The sequence below is a fragment of the Mchenga conophoros genome, linkage group LG3, assembly GCF_057382185.1.
Source record: "Mchenga conophoros isolate Kocher_MC1m ecotype Shallow Benthic linkage group LG3, M_conophoros_male_GT1.1, whole genome shotgun sequence".
Lineage (NCBI taxonomy): Eukaryota > Metazoa > Chordata > Actinopteri > Cichliformes > Cichlidae > Mchenga > Mchenga conophoros.
The window spans coordinates 37219134-37237509 of NC_140528.1; the positions used below are offsets into that span (position 1 = coordinate 37219134).

The 18376-nt window shown below is 42.6% G+C and overlaps 2 protein-coding genes across 2 annotated transcripts in view; one reads left to right on the plus strand and one right to left on the minus strand.

Annotated features, from left to right (window-relative positions):
• The window catches only part of LOC146578481 (uncharacterized), a 91206-nt gene extending 78070 nt beyond the window's left edge, over positions 1 to 13136 (plus strand). Inside the window, exons 5-8 of the mRNA XM_085267816.1 lie at positions 5158 to 5166; positions 9842 to 9867; positions 11305 to 11438; positions 13065 to 13136. Of these exons, the coding sequence (XP_085123942.1) occupies positions 5158 to 5166; positions 9842 to 9867; positions 11305 to 11438; positions 13065 to 13136 (241 nt within the window). The remainder of the gene's footprint in view (positions 1 to 5157; positions 5167 to 9841; positions 9868 to 11304; positions 11439 to 13064) is intronic.
• LOC146578488 (uncharacterized) lies at positions 7021 to 8414 on the minus strand. The gene has a single exon (XM_085250107.1). The coding sequence runs from the start codon at positions 8412 to 8414 to the stop codon at positions 7695 to 7697; it is 720 nt and encodes a 239-aa protein (XP_085106233.1). The 3' UTR covers positions 7021 to 7694.
• Positions 13137 to 18376: the final 5240 nt, after the last annotated feature.

The window sequence follows — 18376 nt, forward strand, 5'->3', positions numbered from 1 at the left end:
GCCAGCTAATGTTTAGCGACCAGTACGACGTGCGTCAGTTTTGTTTCATCTCTGACGACGTCGCAATGGTGCAGTGGCGCCACGCTGATGGTAGAGCTTCCCGTGTGAAGGACGTTAATGTCTTTGTCGGGGCCATGACCACTGCACACGCCAGACTCATGCTGTATGATTTGCTAGACAACTTGCAGCAGCGCGTGCTGTATTGTGACACGGACAGTGTCATTTTCACGGCACGCCCTGGCGAGTGGATGCCTCCTCTAGGTCCGTTTCTGGGGGATCTCACAAGTGAATTAGATTGTGGAGAGGATGGTGTGGAGGATTACATAGCGGAATTTGTTTCCGGTGGGCCAAAATATTATGCGTATCACACATCGCTGGGCAAGACCCAGGTCAAATGTAAAGGCGTCACACTGAATGCATTAAACTCGAAAGTTGTCACCCACGACTCCTTGAAAGGTTTAGTCCGCAAGTTTGTAGCCAATCAGACATCAGACGCACACCTAGTTGCCGTGTCTGATAGCATCAGACGCGATAAAAAGAAGCTTCATTTGAAGAATGAAACCATTGTGAAAAAAGTTAAAGTTGTTTACAATAAGCGCCGTGTGCTCCCAGACTTCACAACCCTTCCTTATGGATTTTAAATTAGAACAGCGGTTTGACGCCCGGTTGCAGCATCCGTTCAGCATGGTGGTCAGCGGTCCCAGTAACTGTGGCAAGACTTTTTTTGTTAAAAACATAATTGAAAACTCTTCCAGGATTATATCATGCAGCATTGATAACATTGTGTATATATACTCATGCTGGCAGACACTATATGACCAGCTTCTTAAGATAAGGAACATAAACTTTGTTAACGGTATACCCGAATCTCTTGCTGATGACACCCTTCTGCCTGCAGAAAAGAACAATTTGTTAATTATAGACGATGTGATGAACGATGCAGCTAACAATTTAGAAGTACAAAATGTGTTCACAAAGTATGTGCATCATAGGAATTTGAGTTGTATATATCTAGTTCAGAATTTGTTTATTCAGGGAAAATCCAGTAGAACCATTTCCTTGAACACTAATTACCTAATATTGTTTAAAAATCCGAGAGATAAATATCAGGTTATGCTTTTAGCCAGGCAAATGTTTCCGGGTAATACTAAATATTTTATAGAAGCGTTTAATGATGCCACATCGACAACATACGGGTATCTTTTAATAGACTATAAAGCTAAGACCCCGGACTATTTAAGACTCAGAACAAATTTACTGTCAGACCGTCCGGTTGTTTACATTCCAAAACAAAAATCAGCAAAGAGGTGAGAGGATGTCATCACGCATGCGGAGGAATCTGTCTCTGTTGGAGATGATATACAGGGCTCCTCCTACTCTACGCAGAGTTATTATTAGTAATTCAAACTTAGATTTTATCAATGCATTGTGTGAGATAGCCTTTAATGTATTGCATGGTAACATTCCACTGACCAATCAGCAGTACAAACAGCTAAAAAAGAAAAAAACAATAATCAGACTGATTGCAGACAAAAAAATAAAATCTTTGAAAAAGAGAAAGACAATCAACCAATCTGGAGGGTTTTTACTGCCGTTATTAGGGGCTGCAATCCCTTTCATAACCAGTCTGATAGCAAACAGGTGAAAATGGAACATGTGCAAAAGATGTTTTTGGTACCCCAACACCAGTTGGACTTAATAAAGCAACAGCAGCAGCAGCAGCAAACAGGCACCATCAGACAACAGTCTCAGAACGAGTTGGACAAGGAGATGTTACAAGTGTTACAAGATTCTGACATAGATGTGTATGAGAAGGCTAAAAAATACAGCGATATTCTCCAAAGATACCTCACCCTTGTGAGACAAGGTGCCCGTGAAAAGAATGTATTGTCTTTATCATTACCTGAACAATTTAACAGGGATGTGCAACCCCAGTCGGCGGACACATTGCCTGTTCATGGTGATGCCGGGGTGCGGGATCTTGTTGCGGAGAATGTTTTAACACACATACCTAAAAGGAGTAGGAGGAATGCAGAACTTATTCTATCAGCGGTGAACCGTTCGCCACACTTGATCTCTTACAATGACAAAGGCGAAATTGTTGTTGATAAACAAACCATCCCTGGTTCACACATTTATGATCTAATTAAAGCCGTCACAACCACACACACACCTTCTGAGGGTTTGAGACCTATCGGTTGGACAGAGTTTTTAAAAGCTTTCTCAGATTTAAACATACCGTTATCAGCCATATCTAACACAGGCATACGTAAGACCGTCGCCTTGTATAAAACCGATCACACACTGTCTGAAGACCGTGGTTTTTTAAAACACACACCAAAAAAGAACACCCCCGGTGGACCGCTGCGACATAGTACACTAAAAAAAATAAAGAATAAAAAAAACAAATTAAAGGGGGGTCCTGTAGAGTGGTTGGATTTTTGAATTCAGGTTTTTTTTTCTTATTGCAGAAATTGTTTTTCTGCTAAAAATATTTGCTGTTTGGTGTTTTTCAACTGTTATGTTTTTTTTTCACTTATTGCTGCTAAATTGTTTTGTTTTATTTTCTTTTATTACTGTTAAATATTTTATGTCTTTTATTACTGGTTAATGTTTGATTTCTTTTATGTTTAAACAAAGTATGTTATGAATCTATATATATATATATATATACGAGATTTGATAATAAATACCATTGACTCGATTAAATCATGCTCTCATGTTGTTTTTATTATTATTCTCATTAGTACATATCAGTATCCACATTGCACACACACATAATCACTGCATACAGCAACAGGTTGTATGTTGTTGACAAATCGACACACCATAGCATCATTACAAATTAAATCAGACCCATACATGTTAAGCAGGCGGGCATAAGATACACCATTTTGCATATGATATAAAAAAAATACACAATGTTGACCGCATGTGATGGAGAAGTCGTTCTGCACTTGTTTTCCTGAATATAAAACAGTGGAGCAGTTTTTTAGAAGAAACATCTTTATTGCTGGGGGAAAACTGTCTAACGAGTGACCAAAACTATCAAAAAAATAACCGCGTCTGTCTCTCGAAATATAAACAGCAAGCCAATGTTCCCCTGGCATCGTAGAAGGGTGGGTGTTTACAATACACATAGCAGGGAGTCTTTGAAGCCGTTCAGTGGTTAGCTGATCATAGGCTAACACGCCTAGGAAATGTGTGTTTTTATTGATAATGCCGCCGACCACGGCTGATAGTTCTATAGTGTTCATGACCGTTTTTGTCTCAATAGTAGTCCAAGAGCACCTGTCTCATGTTAGATATTTCAATGACTGAATCAAATACAGAATAACACAAGAGGTTCACTGTACGGGGTAGTGGATTTCTGAAACGGGTTTCCAATCTCACGTTCCCAGTTTTAATTAACGACACATTCCCTGAATGTCCTTCGTCAGCTTCCAGATTGAAACAGAATAAAGTGTAGCCGTTACCAAAGTCGTCACGTGTTATGGCCAACGATCTGTCCTTTAAATGTCTTCCTGTGGTTTGTATCAGCTGGTAAAATTCTCTGATATAGTGTTTTCTCTGGAAATTTGGCTGGAATGGTTTAGCAGGATAAGCCTGACTATCAGCATATAAAGACATAAATTCTATATCGCAGTTTTCAAAATGAAATGGATTACGCTGGTAGGAGCCTGTGTATGCTTCATTGTCTATGAATGCAATGATGACAAATTTAGGTATCCTACCCATAAATAAATTGTCATTTGTTGATATTCTAGCCCCTGCAGGTATGGAGAAGGTCTTTAAAGATACTCTGTCTACCGTGTATTTTGCGTTTGCATGGTGCAATGCCTTGCTGTGTGCAAGTCTGACGCTAGGTGATACACTAACTTTCTTGACAAAGAGACTGGCTGAGACAATTTTAACTCTGTATGCATTGGCATCCGCTGTCATGAGAGCAAATTCGTCTTTAGAGCGCACAAATTTCAGCGACAGGTCGATTCCATTAAGTAACAGTTTTTCTTGAAAAAACAGGTCTGCATGTACTGGTGCAATCAATTCAACAATACTACTATTTGCTGTGTAGCCACCTCTGGTCATCAGACCCTGGTTCTCTCCTTCTATAGATGTGTCATTCATGTGTGATGCTGTATCCTTACAGAATAACCCGGTGCTGAACTGTGTGTCTAAAGTGTCCTTATTATAATTGATAAGACATTCTATCACACCTCTGTATGGATATGTATTGGATGATTGACTAATGAGCCGGTCTCCCAAATTAATATCGACTTGACTAAATATGCTGCATCCAGGATAATTAATAAATCCTACATTAGCGTCCCTAGCCAGGTTTGAGCCATCAGCGTTTGTGATTCTCACCCGTGTGTAGATATATGAGTCATTTAGATCCAGGTAATCTTCACCCGACGATGAGATGTAAAACTCGATCGGCCCTCCATCAGTGATTGCAGATACAGGTGGGATTTCAATAAATGTACTTTTCTCAATGCTAGTCTGTGTGTATGGGACAGTAAAAAGATCGAGCTCTGTTTTTACACATTCTCCAGAATGACTGTGTAACAGTGCCATTTAGAATATGTCAAGCGCTGCAGTTTTTGAACGAGTGGTTCTGGGTCTCTTCACTCTGCGTGACGGTGTCCGTTTGGTGGCTCTCCTGCTAGGTTTTGTGGTTTTACGCTTTTTAGACAACGGCTGCCCTGGGGGTGGGGTCTTAGATGGTTTGGGCGTATACACATACAAGCCGTTACCGTCCTGCTTAGTGGTTGAGGGTCTGGTTATGTTGGTTATGACATCAGACACTATGCCCGATGCGGCTGTTTTTAGGTGTGGTTTGACTATGCTGACTCCTTTTTTAAACAGCGGTACTGCAAATCTAAACAAGCTACGGAACAACCCACCCAGACCTGTCCCATATTGTGTACTGGTCCCAACATACCCTCCGAGCTCTCCACCAGCCTGTGATAAGTAGTATTTTACATATTTTGAGTCATCAGAGTTGTAGACGGCCATCCTTTTTTTTTCAAAAATGCTGTGTTATCGGTCGGAAGTGTAACTTGACAAACACTTTGCCGTATAAAAAGGGTATGTGTTGATTTCGATCGTCTTTCAAATCAATTTCTATGTCGTCGATTAATGTCTTTGACACAGGTGTGTAGTGTGGGCTGTCAAATTGTAGAATAGGCAACCGGCGGTCATCGTCTGTAATATTTATAGCTCTTAATAGCCTCGCGTGGGCGTCACCCACAAGCTGGTAATCAACGATATCTGCATAAATAAAGATGTTATATTTTCCCCCGTATATGTCTGCGGGGTGCGGGGCATATGTGTTTTTATAATGAAGTGCAAACGGTTCTCCTGTTTTGAATCCTAGGATTTCCGCCAGTCTCCCTCTAAATGTGAGAATAGTCCCCCTAGGCCCCATAACACAGGCATGGTTACTAACGGCGTTGTACTGCATTTTAATGTCTCCAGTGGCTTGGTGCTGTTGACATTTAAAATTAAATTCTTTTATTATCTGTTCCACAGATGCATAATGGCCCACAGACAGTTCGATCATGGTTATGGCTATGGTTCCGTCTTTGACGGGGTCATGAATTTCCACTTCCGAATCTGATTGTGGAAAAGTCCGCCATATGCGTGGGTACTGTATCTCTATAACAGCGACCTCATATGGCTGATCCAAAACAATAGGTTTTGCTAGCTTTGTTCTAAAATTAGATATCTTATTACCCGGGTAAACATGTGATGAAGCATTCGAGAAGAGGCTTACATAGAAGCCTGCATTGTTGTTCTTTTTATTCATGCTTTCTCAGTCTATGCTCAGTGTTGAATGAATGTGTGTAGAGCTGCGTCATCTGAGTTAATTACGCCTCAACGATGTCTTTTTCTGGAATCCACGAATTAAAGCTGTTGGGCCATCCTAGCCATTTCACTAGCACCTGCTTTTTCCGACCCACTTTTTTTCTAGCCAATATGTTTTCAATTTTAAATGTTTTGTTTTCATCAACAACCACACGTTGTATCTCAGGCTCATAAAATGACCCTTTCAATACCTCTCCTGCTAGATCCACTAGTCTGTACACTGGGGGCTGTCTCCCTATACGTTCCTTGACTGTGAAAATCTCATCGGTGTAGGTCTGCTCGTATCCTTTTCGAAACTTTCCTCTCAGTTTTGATATTCGTACAGTGTCACCGATATTAAATTTAAAGCGCAGTTCCCTCTGAGGCCTCGTTTTGTACAGCGCGTTGAAGACCGACTTCTCATTATCCTTATTCACCTCTGCCGGAGCCATTTGGATAGATCTGTGATAAGCATTGTTATATGCTTGTGTGAGATCTGGTATGATATCTACATATCTCCGGGAGTTGGCTGATGTTAAGTACTTCCACATTCTACCCTTGAAGCTACGATTGAATCTCTCGACAATACTGCATTTAACCTCGCTAGCTGTTGAGAAATGCTTGATATTATATCGCTTCATTAGCTGTTTAAAGGTTGCATTATAAAACTCTTTGCCTTCATCTGTTTGTAGTTTCACAGGGATCCTACCCTCACTAAGTATATCTTCAAAAGCAGCTGATACAACAGACCCTGTCTTGTTTGTTAGGCATCTAACCCATGCGTATTTTGAGAATACATCTATACATGTTAGCAGATATCTCACATTATCATTATCTGTCACATATTCACACATGTCAACCAGATCGGCTTGAAACTGTTTGTCGACCCCTGTCACCAATACTCTATTTCTGGGGAAATGGATCCTCGCAGGTTTATGGAGTGTGTAGGTGTCGTCTTGTTCTAAATAATGTTTGACCTGAGATAGTGGAGGTGTTACACCTGATGCCTCCCCTGCCGCTATACGTAGCTTATTTAAACTGGCTAACCCCGCAGGATGGGCTGGATCATGATATATTTTATGCAATGTGCTTTCCATGATTTACAAACCACAAATGACTATGATGTTGATGTTAACAAGTCTTTTTATTTAATTTTCACAAAGACACAATCACAGACAATGGATACTTGGACACCCCACATTAAACCAGATGTAACCCAGCCCAGTAGTTTCCAATCATGCGGAGCATGGCTGGTTTAACACGGCGGGCGCAAGTACTTGCATCTAGCAGGTGCCCAATGTTGTCATTAATGGCGCATACTATATATCGCTCTGATCTCAGTTCACACATGATGTGTTCTGCAACTCTGCGGATTTGTGTTCCAGACCCATCTGCAGTGGATGAGCGTACAAACAGCCGGATGGCAGGGATGAATCGGTCAGTCTGGAGCCTTATCATCACATCATCATAGTAGGTGTCGAAGAAATACTCAGACAATTCCTGCAAGCAGCTGTGTTGCACCTGACTGGGGTGGCCTGTTTGGCATCCGTAACATGTCTCTTGTATAAACTCATTCAAAGCCAACATTAACAGGTGGAGAGTTGCGAGTTTGATGTCGATTACAGTTTCATCCCACAGGTCTGATATGAGGGGGTCCTGCGAGCATTGTGGTGAGGGTGGTGGAGTCTGGGGGGTCGGGATTAGCAGCTCTGTTGATGGTGACTCCAACAGGTCCCACGAGGGCGTGTCATTCTCTGTAAAATGAAAACCACAAGCTCTTAATTTGTCACATAGATACACACTCAACCCCACACACCCGCACATTAAACCTACCAGTTTATTGTTTAGCTGTCGGAAGGTCTTATGATTTTAGGTTTACACAGGGTACCAGGCAAACCAGTCTTCGGACAACTCGCCAGATCGTCAAAAACAAGGCGCTTTCTAATACTCTCGTACGCAGTGTTGAGTCTGTCCCTCTTGATCGCGTCATCAATCTGGCTAAACAGACGCGACAAACCTCTCCAGTCGCACCACTGTATAAAAAACAAGTCCTTAAACCATCTTGTGCGCTCTTCGAGGTTTAGAGGGTATGGATTTAACCTCCAGTTTTCAAGCCCTCTGGAAGCAATAAGACTATCCCTGTCATCACATACACTGAGAAAAATAAAGTCGTCGGGGTTGCGATTGAAACGATCAGCCTCAACCCTGTAAAGCTCAGGGCCTGATGCACTGTTCCACTGGGAAACATACAGCAGCTCTGGGAAACCCACATTGTCCAGGTCCGCACACACTACGGTGCGGAAGAGCTTCCAGTTTTTAGTAGACATGACTTGGGCTTCCCCCCAAAACAATCCCTCACCACAATCTACACTAAGCACAACTGTCCCTTCGGTATATTTAATGGCATACACATACCCTTCGACGCCTCGATATTCTAACTTGAATACAGTTCCATCTGCGGCATTTCCACAGCGTTGCTTTTTACGTTGAGGACCCCGACTGCATACTCCTGAAGACATACCTAGAGTGCCTGTGGCATGGGCGATGTCCTGGCTGGGTGTCATTCCGAGCTCCATAGGTCGATGCGTCGGGGATCCTTAGCGAGCGCGATGTGTCGGTGCTCTAGGTCGATGCGTCGGGGATCCTTAGCGCGATGTGTCGGTGCTCTAGGTCGATGCGTCGGGGATCCTTAGCGCAATGTGTCGGTGCTCTAGGTCGATGCGTCGGGGATCCTTAGCGCGATGTGTCGGTGCTCCTCAGACCGTGGCGGTGATGCTCTTAGAATGTGAAAGGATCTCTTTTATACCCATACAACCTAGCACATCCCACTAGGAGGAGTCGTTCCCGCCCAGAGGGTAAGAACACCTGAACGCGCATGCGCACACACACGAAACTGGTCAAATCGGTTGTCAAACCGGCCAAACCGGTTGTCAAACCGTTTGGTTGGCCGCCATCTTGGACTACTGCCATCGAATTACTGAACGCGCATGCGCACACGCACGAAACCGGTCAAACCGGTTGTCAAACCGGTTTGGTTGGCCGCCATCTTGGACAGGTGCCATCGTATTACTACTATTGTATTTGGTTAAAATGTTCTGATGGTTCAAATATTTTATATTATTTAGTTGTTGCAAAATAATGTGTGTGCCAGTCTCCAATGAGACATTTACAAGTGTGTAACAATATACTATGTCTATATACACTCAACAAAAATATAAACGCAACACCTTTGTTACTGCTCCCATTCCCCATGGGATGGACGTAGAGACCTAAAATTCATTCCAGATACACAATATAACCATCCCTCCCAAACAGTGGTCACAAATCAGTCCAAATGTGTGGTAGTGGGCACATCTGCTATATTGAGATAATCCATCCCACCTCACAGGTGTGCCACATCAGGATGCTGATCTGACATCATGAGTAGTGCACAGGTGTACCTCAGACTGCCCACAACAAAAGGCCACCCTGTAGTTTCTGACACTTTGCATGTTTAGCACGAGGCTAAAATTCCCCCTCAGTGGGTCACTGGTGACCTGCTGGATGTTCAGAGGTTCATTAAATCCAACATGACTAAAAACTCAAATGTCAAAGGAAATAAACAAAATATTTAAAGTCAATCATTCTGATCATAATTGTACTTTGACCTTTAACCTCTCTGCTCTGTGTTGTTTCATCTTTCAGACCAGAAAAACATCACAGCTGAGTCTGGACAGGATGTCACTCTGACATGTCGAGCTCCAAACAACAACATCACAGCTGTGCACTGGAAGAGAGCTGACCTGAAGCCAGATTATGTGCTTTTGTACCAGGCTGGTCTCTCTGATCCAACACACCTGCATCCATCTTTTAAGAACCGGGTGGATCTGCAGGACAGACAGATGAAGGGTGGAGACGTGTCTTTGATTCTGAAGAACGTGACGATTAATGACACTGGAACATACGAGTGTCATGTGTTCATGAATGAAACAAGGTCATGGATGAACATCAGCTTCGTATACCTGGTTGTTCCTCCAGGTGAGTGAGTAGAGCTGAGTGTGTGTGATCAGAGGTGAAGCTGCTTCCTGGTTGTTGATGTTTGTTTGTTGTATGGATGAGCTGGTGGATGTCAGAGGTAGACAGATGTTTCCAGCTGTTGTCTTTGTGGCTGGTAGTCCAGCATCCACCCACACTCAGTTGGCCTCCATCAGTTTTCTTTAGCACAGATGTGTCCTGCTCACTCTGGAGTCAGTGTTATCATCCTCATCTGTGACAATGTGAGACTCCAGCTGAGCTAGTTTGTTATTTATTAATTCACTGACTTCTGTTATGTCCTGATAGTTTAACCTCAGAGTTTAATCCATGTGTAGCTGAGCAGACTCCCTGCATGTTGTTGCTGTTACAGAGAGAGGACGGCTGCTGTCACTCTGTCAGGTTTAGATCAAATCAAACTAAGCTGGCAGTTTATCTGAACACAGGCAGTGCTTATTGTAAAGTATCTTTACTGCAGCTGTGTTAAAAACATGGCTGCCCTCTCGCTGTAATGAGACCAGCTGAGCAGAGTTACTGATCTGGAAGCGTTTATTTACAGTGTGGTAAATATCGATGCACAATTAATGCCCGTGCTCCCCAAGGCTCCCGTGTGTGTCCATTGGCGTCCGTGTTCGTGCTCCCCGCTGTCGTGACTCTGCACACCCTGTGCGTGCTGTTCTTCCTCTCCACGTTCCTCCTGTAGGAAAACAATAGAGGCAGCCGTTAAACACTGACCCCGCGGGGACACTCACTCACTCACTCACTCACTCACTCTGACTTGGGAGTCTCACGCAGTAATCCCACATCTGTGGGAGCTCCAAGACTCTCCTAAGTAGCTCCCCCGGCGAGCCCTGATCAGCAGCAGGTGTGTGGCTTCGGGTGTGGCCAGTCCCCTAGCAGGGCCACACCCACCATACCTCAAGGTGCCTGTAAACAAGAGTTCAGACACACACACACACAGACACACACACACACACACACACACACACACACACACACACACACACACACACACACACACTCATATCTACAAACATGGAGAAGAGGGGCAGCAACACCAAAAATACATGTAATATAACAGGTCCATAACTGCTCAGGGATCCTGGGTCGCTCAGACATAGGACCCTGACAATAATACAGTTTGTCTGTGTAACAACTGTAAAAAACTATTGTAAGGAGCTGGACTTCTTCAAGTTTGTTTAAAACGTTTAATCCAGTCAAATAATAAAGAACAGCTGGATCAGTTTTAGTCATGTTTAGTCAGAACATCTGTTTCCTTTTAAGAAGCTCGAAAAATCCACCAGTATTTTCTCACTTTATACATATTGTGAATAGTTTGTATTAATCTGTTGTCCTGAACTAGAAGAGGAAATGGATTCTGTTCTGTTCTTCACTCATCACCTACCTGACAGCTGACACCTCACACCTGTTTCTCACCTGCAGGTCACACAGGAGGAGACACAGAGGATGGAGGGAAGGAGGCTGGAGGGAAGGAGGCTGGAGAGAAGGAGGACGGAGGGAAGGAGGACGGATCTGCTCGACTGATAGTTGGTCTGTCAGTTTCTGCTGTGCTTCTTGTTGTTGTTGCTCTTCTTATTAATCTGATCTGCAGAAAATATGAGAGGGGTTTTAGCACAAGAAAACAAAACCAGAGAAAAAAACGTAAAAAAATAATTGAAAGGGCTGCAAAGTATTCAAAGCTGAATAATGCTGAGCCTGATGTTGCATGAAGTCACTGTTACCCAGCATGACGAAAAACAGATGATCAAGGACAGAAAGAAACTGATGATGCCTCATGTGACTTTTCCTGCCTCATGTGACTTTTCCTGCCTCGTGTGACTTTTCCTGCCTCATGTGACTTTTCCTGCCTCATGTGACTTTTCCTCCTTAAGCCCAGCCCACTGGGAGACAGCTTGTACTTTGTTCTCCGTGGTTTGTAAATCCATCGTATCAAATTTGACAGAGTTTACAAACTGTTATAGACTCAGTTTGGGCTGGAACTTGGTGACTTTTCCTAAAATGACCCAAAATACACGACAATGAATGGATTGAAATATTTTCTGCTGTTGTACAGATGATGCAGACGTTCGTACACTGACAGTGTTTCGGGACAAGTTTGACTCGTGTCTGTTCAGATGGATTTTCAGATCCACCAGTTTGGCTAAAATTAAGGAACATTGTGATTTTAGGGAAAGTTGACACTGTGAAAACATTTTCATACAAACTCACAAACATGATGTACACACTCATGTTTGTGTATCTGTAATGAGACAGAACTGGGTCTCATATGGCTCACACGAGACCCAGTTCATGGCTGAAGCCTTTATGGGTGACATGATGTCATACATGTCCTGAAGTGGATTCTGGATTTCTGACGTCCTTAATCACTACAGCAGTGAGGTCAGTGTGACGAACTGATGCTCTGTTCTCTGGCCTGACAAAGCTTTAACTCCAAACATCTCTCCACTGTTAGAGGATCAGTTTTTTATGGCCTGACAGTGTGAAGCCTCCACCTACATCACCGAACTGCTCCACCTTGCTCCACTTCTGCACTCTTGAGTCTGTGACCTTCTTTAAACAGCTTGTTTTTGTGTTTGTGGTGTTTTGCTCGGCTGTGCCCTTTTTAACACTGTTGTGTTTAACTTTGTTTTTTTTATATCTCTGGAAATAAAAGTTTGGTTTGTAAAGAAAATGAGTGAAATCTCTCTCTGAGGATCCTCAGCGTCACTGTGACACGTGCCTGTATGTGCACATCTTTACTTTTAATAAGATGTTTCAACATGCAGACGTGAATCTAACACAGTAACAGCTGCCTTTGTTTCAGATCCAGCTCATTCCAGTTCACTGACAGAGACAAAGTTTTGGTGCTGCGATAACGACTCTTGAGCCGATGAAGCTCTGATGACTCTGATAACATCTCCCTCCCAGTAATAACCTCCCAGCAGCAACTATGACAGACACGTCTCCTGACAGTGACACTCTTACAGATACACATTCAAGATTCAAGAGCTTTATTGTCAGTACAGCAGTAGACACAGTATACAGCTTACCACATGGTGCATTTATAAGTATGCAAAAGATATCTCTCTCCAAGAGATGTAAAACTCAAAATTACAAATACATAACATACTAAACTTTGTGATGCGGCTGCTGCTGCTCCACATGTTAGTAAATCTGACCCTAAATCTTCCTGCTTCTCTTAGAGCACACAGGTAACGGCTGCCCTGAGCGTGAAGGTGTGTCTGCAACACGATGAAGCTCGTCTAGAGCAATGATTACAATCTGCTCCGGGGCAGCTGGAGAGTCCTGTTTGCTGTTTGCCTCCTTTAGAAAATAGAATAAGAGCCAGAAACTTCTTCTCAACACAAAATAGTCTTTGAATGTGTTTTATCTTATTTTCTAGGGTCCATTAGAGTGACCGTGGATACAAAGTGATGTTAGTGGAGAATTAAAGGTTTTAGTAAAACGTGTGAAGGTTGACAGTTTGATTACAGCTGCTCAAACTGATTTCCTGTTCTTTGTATGTTTGTCACACTTATTAAATGTTTCAGATCAGGATGATGTAGCTTTGGATTTGTTCCCTTAATAACAAACATCTTCATTTACAAACTTCAGTTTGTGTTTTCTTTGTTTAATATTTTAATGTGTTTGATCTGAAGCATTTAAGTGTGACAAACATATGAAAACCAGGAAACCAGGAAGGAAACAAACTCTGTTTCACTCTGTTTGTTTCCATCTTATGTTCTCATATGTTGTTTGACTGCAGGTTTCCTCAATCTTATAAACAGAACATTTGCATAATGACTGAAAGCAGCCCACTGAAGGAAGAATGGGCTGGGAGGTCAGAGATCAGTGGGCTTTGGTCAGTGGTTGTTGATCATGAACTGACAGATCTGTATCCTGTGTGTGCACCCACTGTGGGCCTTTCCTGTGCTTAGTGTCAGCCTGAGCTCCATGCAGGCCTCAAAGGCCAAGCAATTTAAAAGCTTCACCAAAACAAGACACCACTCAAATAGCTGGACCCAGGCTCGCCGCCCTTATGGAGGAAAACATAGAAGATGATCTCTGTGAGTTATTTTTACTGTCATATTATAAAATGTGATGTTCTAGCATCATGTTCTTCTTCTTAAGCCTTTGAAAAGCTTCCTCTGTGTCCATTAAACTGATGACTTTAGTGCTGCTGTCTACTTGTTACATTTAGTACTGTTTCATTTTCAACCTAGGAAGATCTGTAAGAAGGACTCACAATATAACATAATACTGTAAGATTACTTACAGGTAAAATACTCAGATTGTACTTAGATAAAAGTATGTAATCACAGACTCGCCCAGCCTGACTGCCTTGAAGCTCAGGTGTCTTCACTGCCTCCTCTGATAAGAGCTGGAGACCTGAGTAGGTTCGTCACCCATCAGCAGCAGATCACCTCTCGATCGGGCACGTTTTCATCTGGGAGGCTTTTAGAGCTCACTGCCCTCGGCGTCGCTGCTGGAACAACCAAGTTTTGCTATTGAATCTTTGACCTGCTGATCTCACAGAGGCAGGAGACCCAGAACATCCATGCGAGCTTCAGTTTATGCTCTGTCCTGTCATCCAATCAGATTTGCATGTAATACACTGATATTCAGCCCCAGCCTGGTGTTCTCTCCATCTCTGACCTTTCACACAATTTAAACTAACAAACTTTCTCTTTAAAACTGTTTGTCAATCACAATTTACTCGATTTATTATTATTCTATCACATATTTATATCAGTCATAATGAACTCAGTATGATCTGAGCTGTAAACCTGTATTGATCATCACAAACCTTTATAGCGCTTCAGAGCAGCTCCTTCAGTGGCTGCAGCACCCACGATGTGGGCGGAGAGATTTCCTCCCCTCTGCTGTCAGACTCCACCACAAAGACTTTGCAGCTGATCAAACACACACATGTGCAATAGGACTAAGTGTAACACTCTTTTTCTGACAACGTTGTATTTGTACTCAGTTGTATATAGCATGTGTATTCTATTTTTATCCTATCATTCTATTCTATTCTATTGGGTACAGTTGTGTACAGTTTCTTATTCTATTCCAGGGTTCTCTCATGTTTGCTGTGTAACTGCACTGTCCACTTCCTGCTGTAACAAAACAAATTTCCCACATGTGGGACTAATAAAGATGCTCTTATCGTTACTGTATAACCACAGGTTCACTTCACATTTGGTAGAATATAAAAGGACAAAGCTGGACAATTGTCATCACATTTCTCATTAGTTGCTGTTAGCACAAGCACACAAAGAAAGCAGAGCTTTAGCTTTAGCTCCCTACATCACTTTTAAGCCTGGATGTTGAGGCTTTTGCTTCCTCTCAGCTGTGATGACATCTCTGTCTGCTCCATCTCACTCAACATCATCCATCTGACCTGATGCTACCTGACAAACTAAAGATAAAATATTAAATTCATTTTGCATCACTTACATTTAAAATACATTTAAGGTGGATTTCTTAAAAGGGAAGGGACTGACCTGACTGTTGTGTCGAGACAGGTGTGAAGGGAGTTCAATCCAGTCTTATACTACGGACGTGTTTGGTTTTGGTCTGTAATACGTTTAGTTTATTATCTATAAGTTAACATAGCAAATCCTCCATCCAGAGGCTAAAGTGATATCAGAGCTAGACTACTTTAAGTGGAAACAGATGATCGTCTGAGTCTTAAATGAAATAAGGTTAAAAAGAAATGCTGCTATCGACAGTGTGAGGCAGTGAGCTCTGTTATACCATATTTTTTAATTTTCTTTATTATTATTATATTATAGTGTTATTACCTTCCTGTTACTTCATAATAGAATGACAGTTAATGGTAAAAGTCTTGAATAGTTTTGAATTTATTTTTCCATGATCACATTTCATTCAATCACTCGTGGACTTGTGTGAATGTTACATGTGTTATTTTCACCCGTGGATTTACAGACACTGTGTGAACAGTTTTCATTTTATCCAAAGTTTTACTTGATGTCCAACTGATAAAATCACTGACAGACAACAGAAACAGGAGCTCAGAGAGAAATTCAATTCAACTTTATTCATAAAGAGACAAATCACAACGTTTGGTTTTATTTTACAGAAACTTCAAACTAAACCAAATTCAGGACGTGTATTAAACCTGCAGCTGATCCCTGTCTGCTGTTCACTCCCTTTGACTTCTGTTACCAGCATCATCTCATGTTCCCCAGGTTCACTGACAGCGCTGAAACCACCAGCGGGAGACTAAGAGTGCTGATTTAAAAAGATTCAGACATTTTATTTTTCTGCAGCTCAACATGAGGCTGGATCCTGATTCCTTTGTTGTTTTTGTTTTCTCTACATGAAGAAAACAGCAGCAACAAGAAGCACAGCAGGAACTGACAGGCTGACCTTCAGTCCAACAGATCCTCCTGTGTGACCTGCAGGTGAGAAACAGCTGTGAGGTGTCAGGTAGGTGATGATGAAGAACAGAACAGAATCCATTTGCTCTTCAAACTGCTGTCAGACATTATCTACTGCACTCTGATCACATCACTCAGACCAGCTGCTTTCTACAAAGTCTCATCAGCAACATCTTTACAAACCAACATCAGATTGTGTGTTTTGTGGTCTAAAGTTTTGTGCCTCTGGTTTCTCATTGGCTCACACTCTTGCAGAGCCGTAACACGCACATGAATGAGAGGTGGTGAGTGTAGTTCCTGTTAACAGGGTATTGCAGACCATCCCGCTAATTGCTGAATTTACTTTTGTCTGTCATATTTATGATGAAAAACAAATGTAATCAAATTAGATATTGATATTTTCATATGGGAATTGATCCTGCAACATGAAACGCTGGGATTGGAAGTTCAGCATCGCTCCGCACATCATACCTGTGAGATGACAGACAGCAGTGTGGAGGAGAGTGCGACACAAAAACACAGAAATATGACTGACAGCTGCAAACGAAGCAGCATCTGCTGCAGGTGAAAGATATTGGGACTAGCAGAGCAGAGTGGCTTCACTGTAAAACAAAATTAGCAGTGAGTGTGAAAAGTTTCTGTGTGTGGAGTTCAACACCGTCCACTCAGAAGCTGCATCACTGGATGGTAGATTTAAAAAGCTTGCATTCAGTGACAACAGAGCTGTTGATGAGGCACTTCAGAGAATAACTGCAGCAGCAAAGTGCACTCCCACCCAGCTCCACCATTACAGGGCCAAGTGAAGGAGGAGCCACAGACGTCTGCTGTGTGGAGCCTCTTTGATGAAAGAGCTGCAGGAGATGCTGCAAAGAGAAATACTACAGCTGATGTTATGATGGAGATGAAATGTTATCTTGAGGAGCCCCTCATCCAACAAGGAGAAGGCCCACAGAGCTGGTGGGAGGCCAAGGCCACAGTCTTTCCCTACCTGTTGAAGGTGATGGAGGGGAGACTGTGCATTGTGGCAACATCTGTTCCTTTGGAGGGTCTTCTCAAAAACTGGGCAGATACTAAGGAGAAACCACATCAGCCCATCCAAGCTGAGGCAGCTGGTTTTTCTGAATGTCGACCTGCACTGAGGACAAACTGTTTGGCTGCTGAGTTTGGTTCTGTTCTGTGGATTTGTTTACAGTGGGGCTTTTTGTGCTGAATTAAACTTAAAGGTTTGATTAAAATATTAAACAACAGTAAGAATGCCTGCTTTTGTAACAGAACAAAAACACAGAATTAGGCAATTATAAGGCTTTTCATAAAAACACTACATGCAAAAGGGTTTGTCAGCACACAAAGCATTCACATTTGCCAAGTAAAGCTAAAGTATGAGGCTACAGAGGATAATAACTTAAGAGACATTTGGGAGCCACGAGACGTGCAAGATAATCCAGAGCTTAGATCTAAATAAGGAAGTCTTAACTCAGTAATGGAGAATATCCTCACACATTAAGAAGCACCGAGGGAGGGAAGTCCTTCATTACTCTGTCAGTCAGGTAGGTGATCAGTGAAGAACAGCACAGAATCTATGTACCTGCATGTTCAGCTCAATTTGTGGATGCAATAAGAAGTAAAGTGAGAGTGATCAGCTTACCAGTGACTGTGATATTAACCAGGTTACTGATGGCACCATTACTGGACTCACACCAGTAAACTCCGGTGTCGTGAGGCACCAGCGTACTGATTGAACATGATTGATCACGTTGCTGTTGTCCCCGCCCATCTCCACACTCAGCCCTCTGCAGTTTGCTGGTGTTTCTCCTCACAGTCCAATCAGAAAAGCTTTGGTCCTCCTCACAGATTACAGTCACAACATCTCCCTCAGAGACATCAGAGCTGTTGGGACTCACGATCAGACGAGCTGCGAGGAAGAAGAGAGGTTAGATATCACTCACGACTGAACTTCTGGGACCGCTCCGCCCCCTGGTGGCCTGATTTGATAGTGAAAAATTATTTTCTACCAGGCTGATGTAATAAAGCTGTGGAATCAGGACTGAGGTTTCGGGCATTTCCCCTCGGCTATTTGCAAGTAAGAAGAGCAAACATCTGAAGAGGCA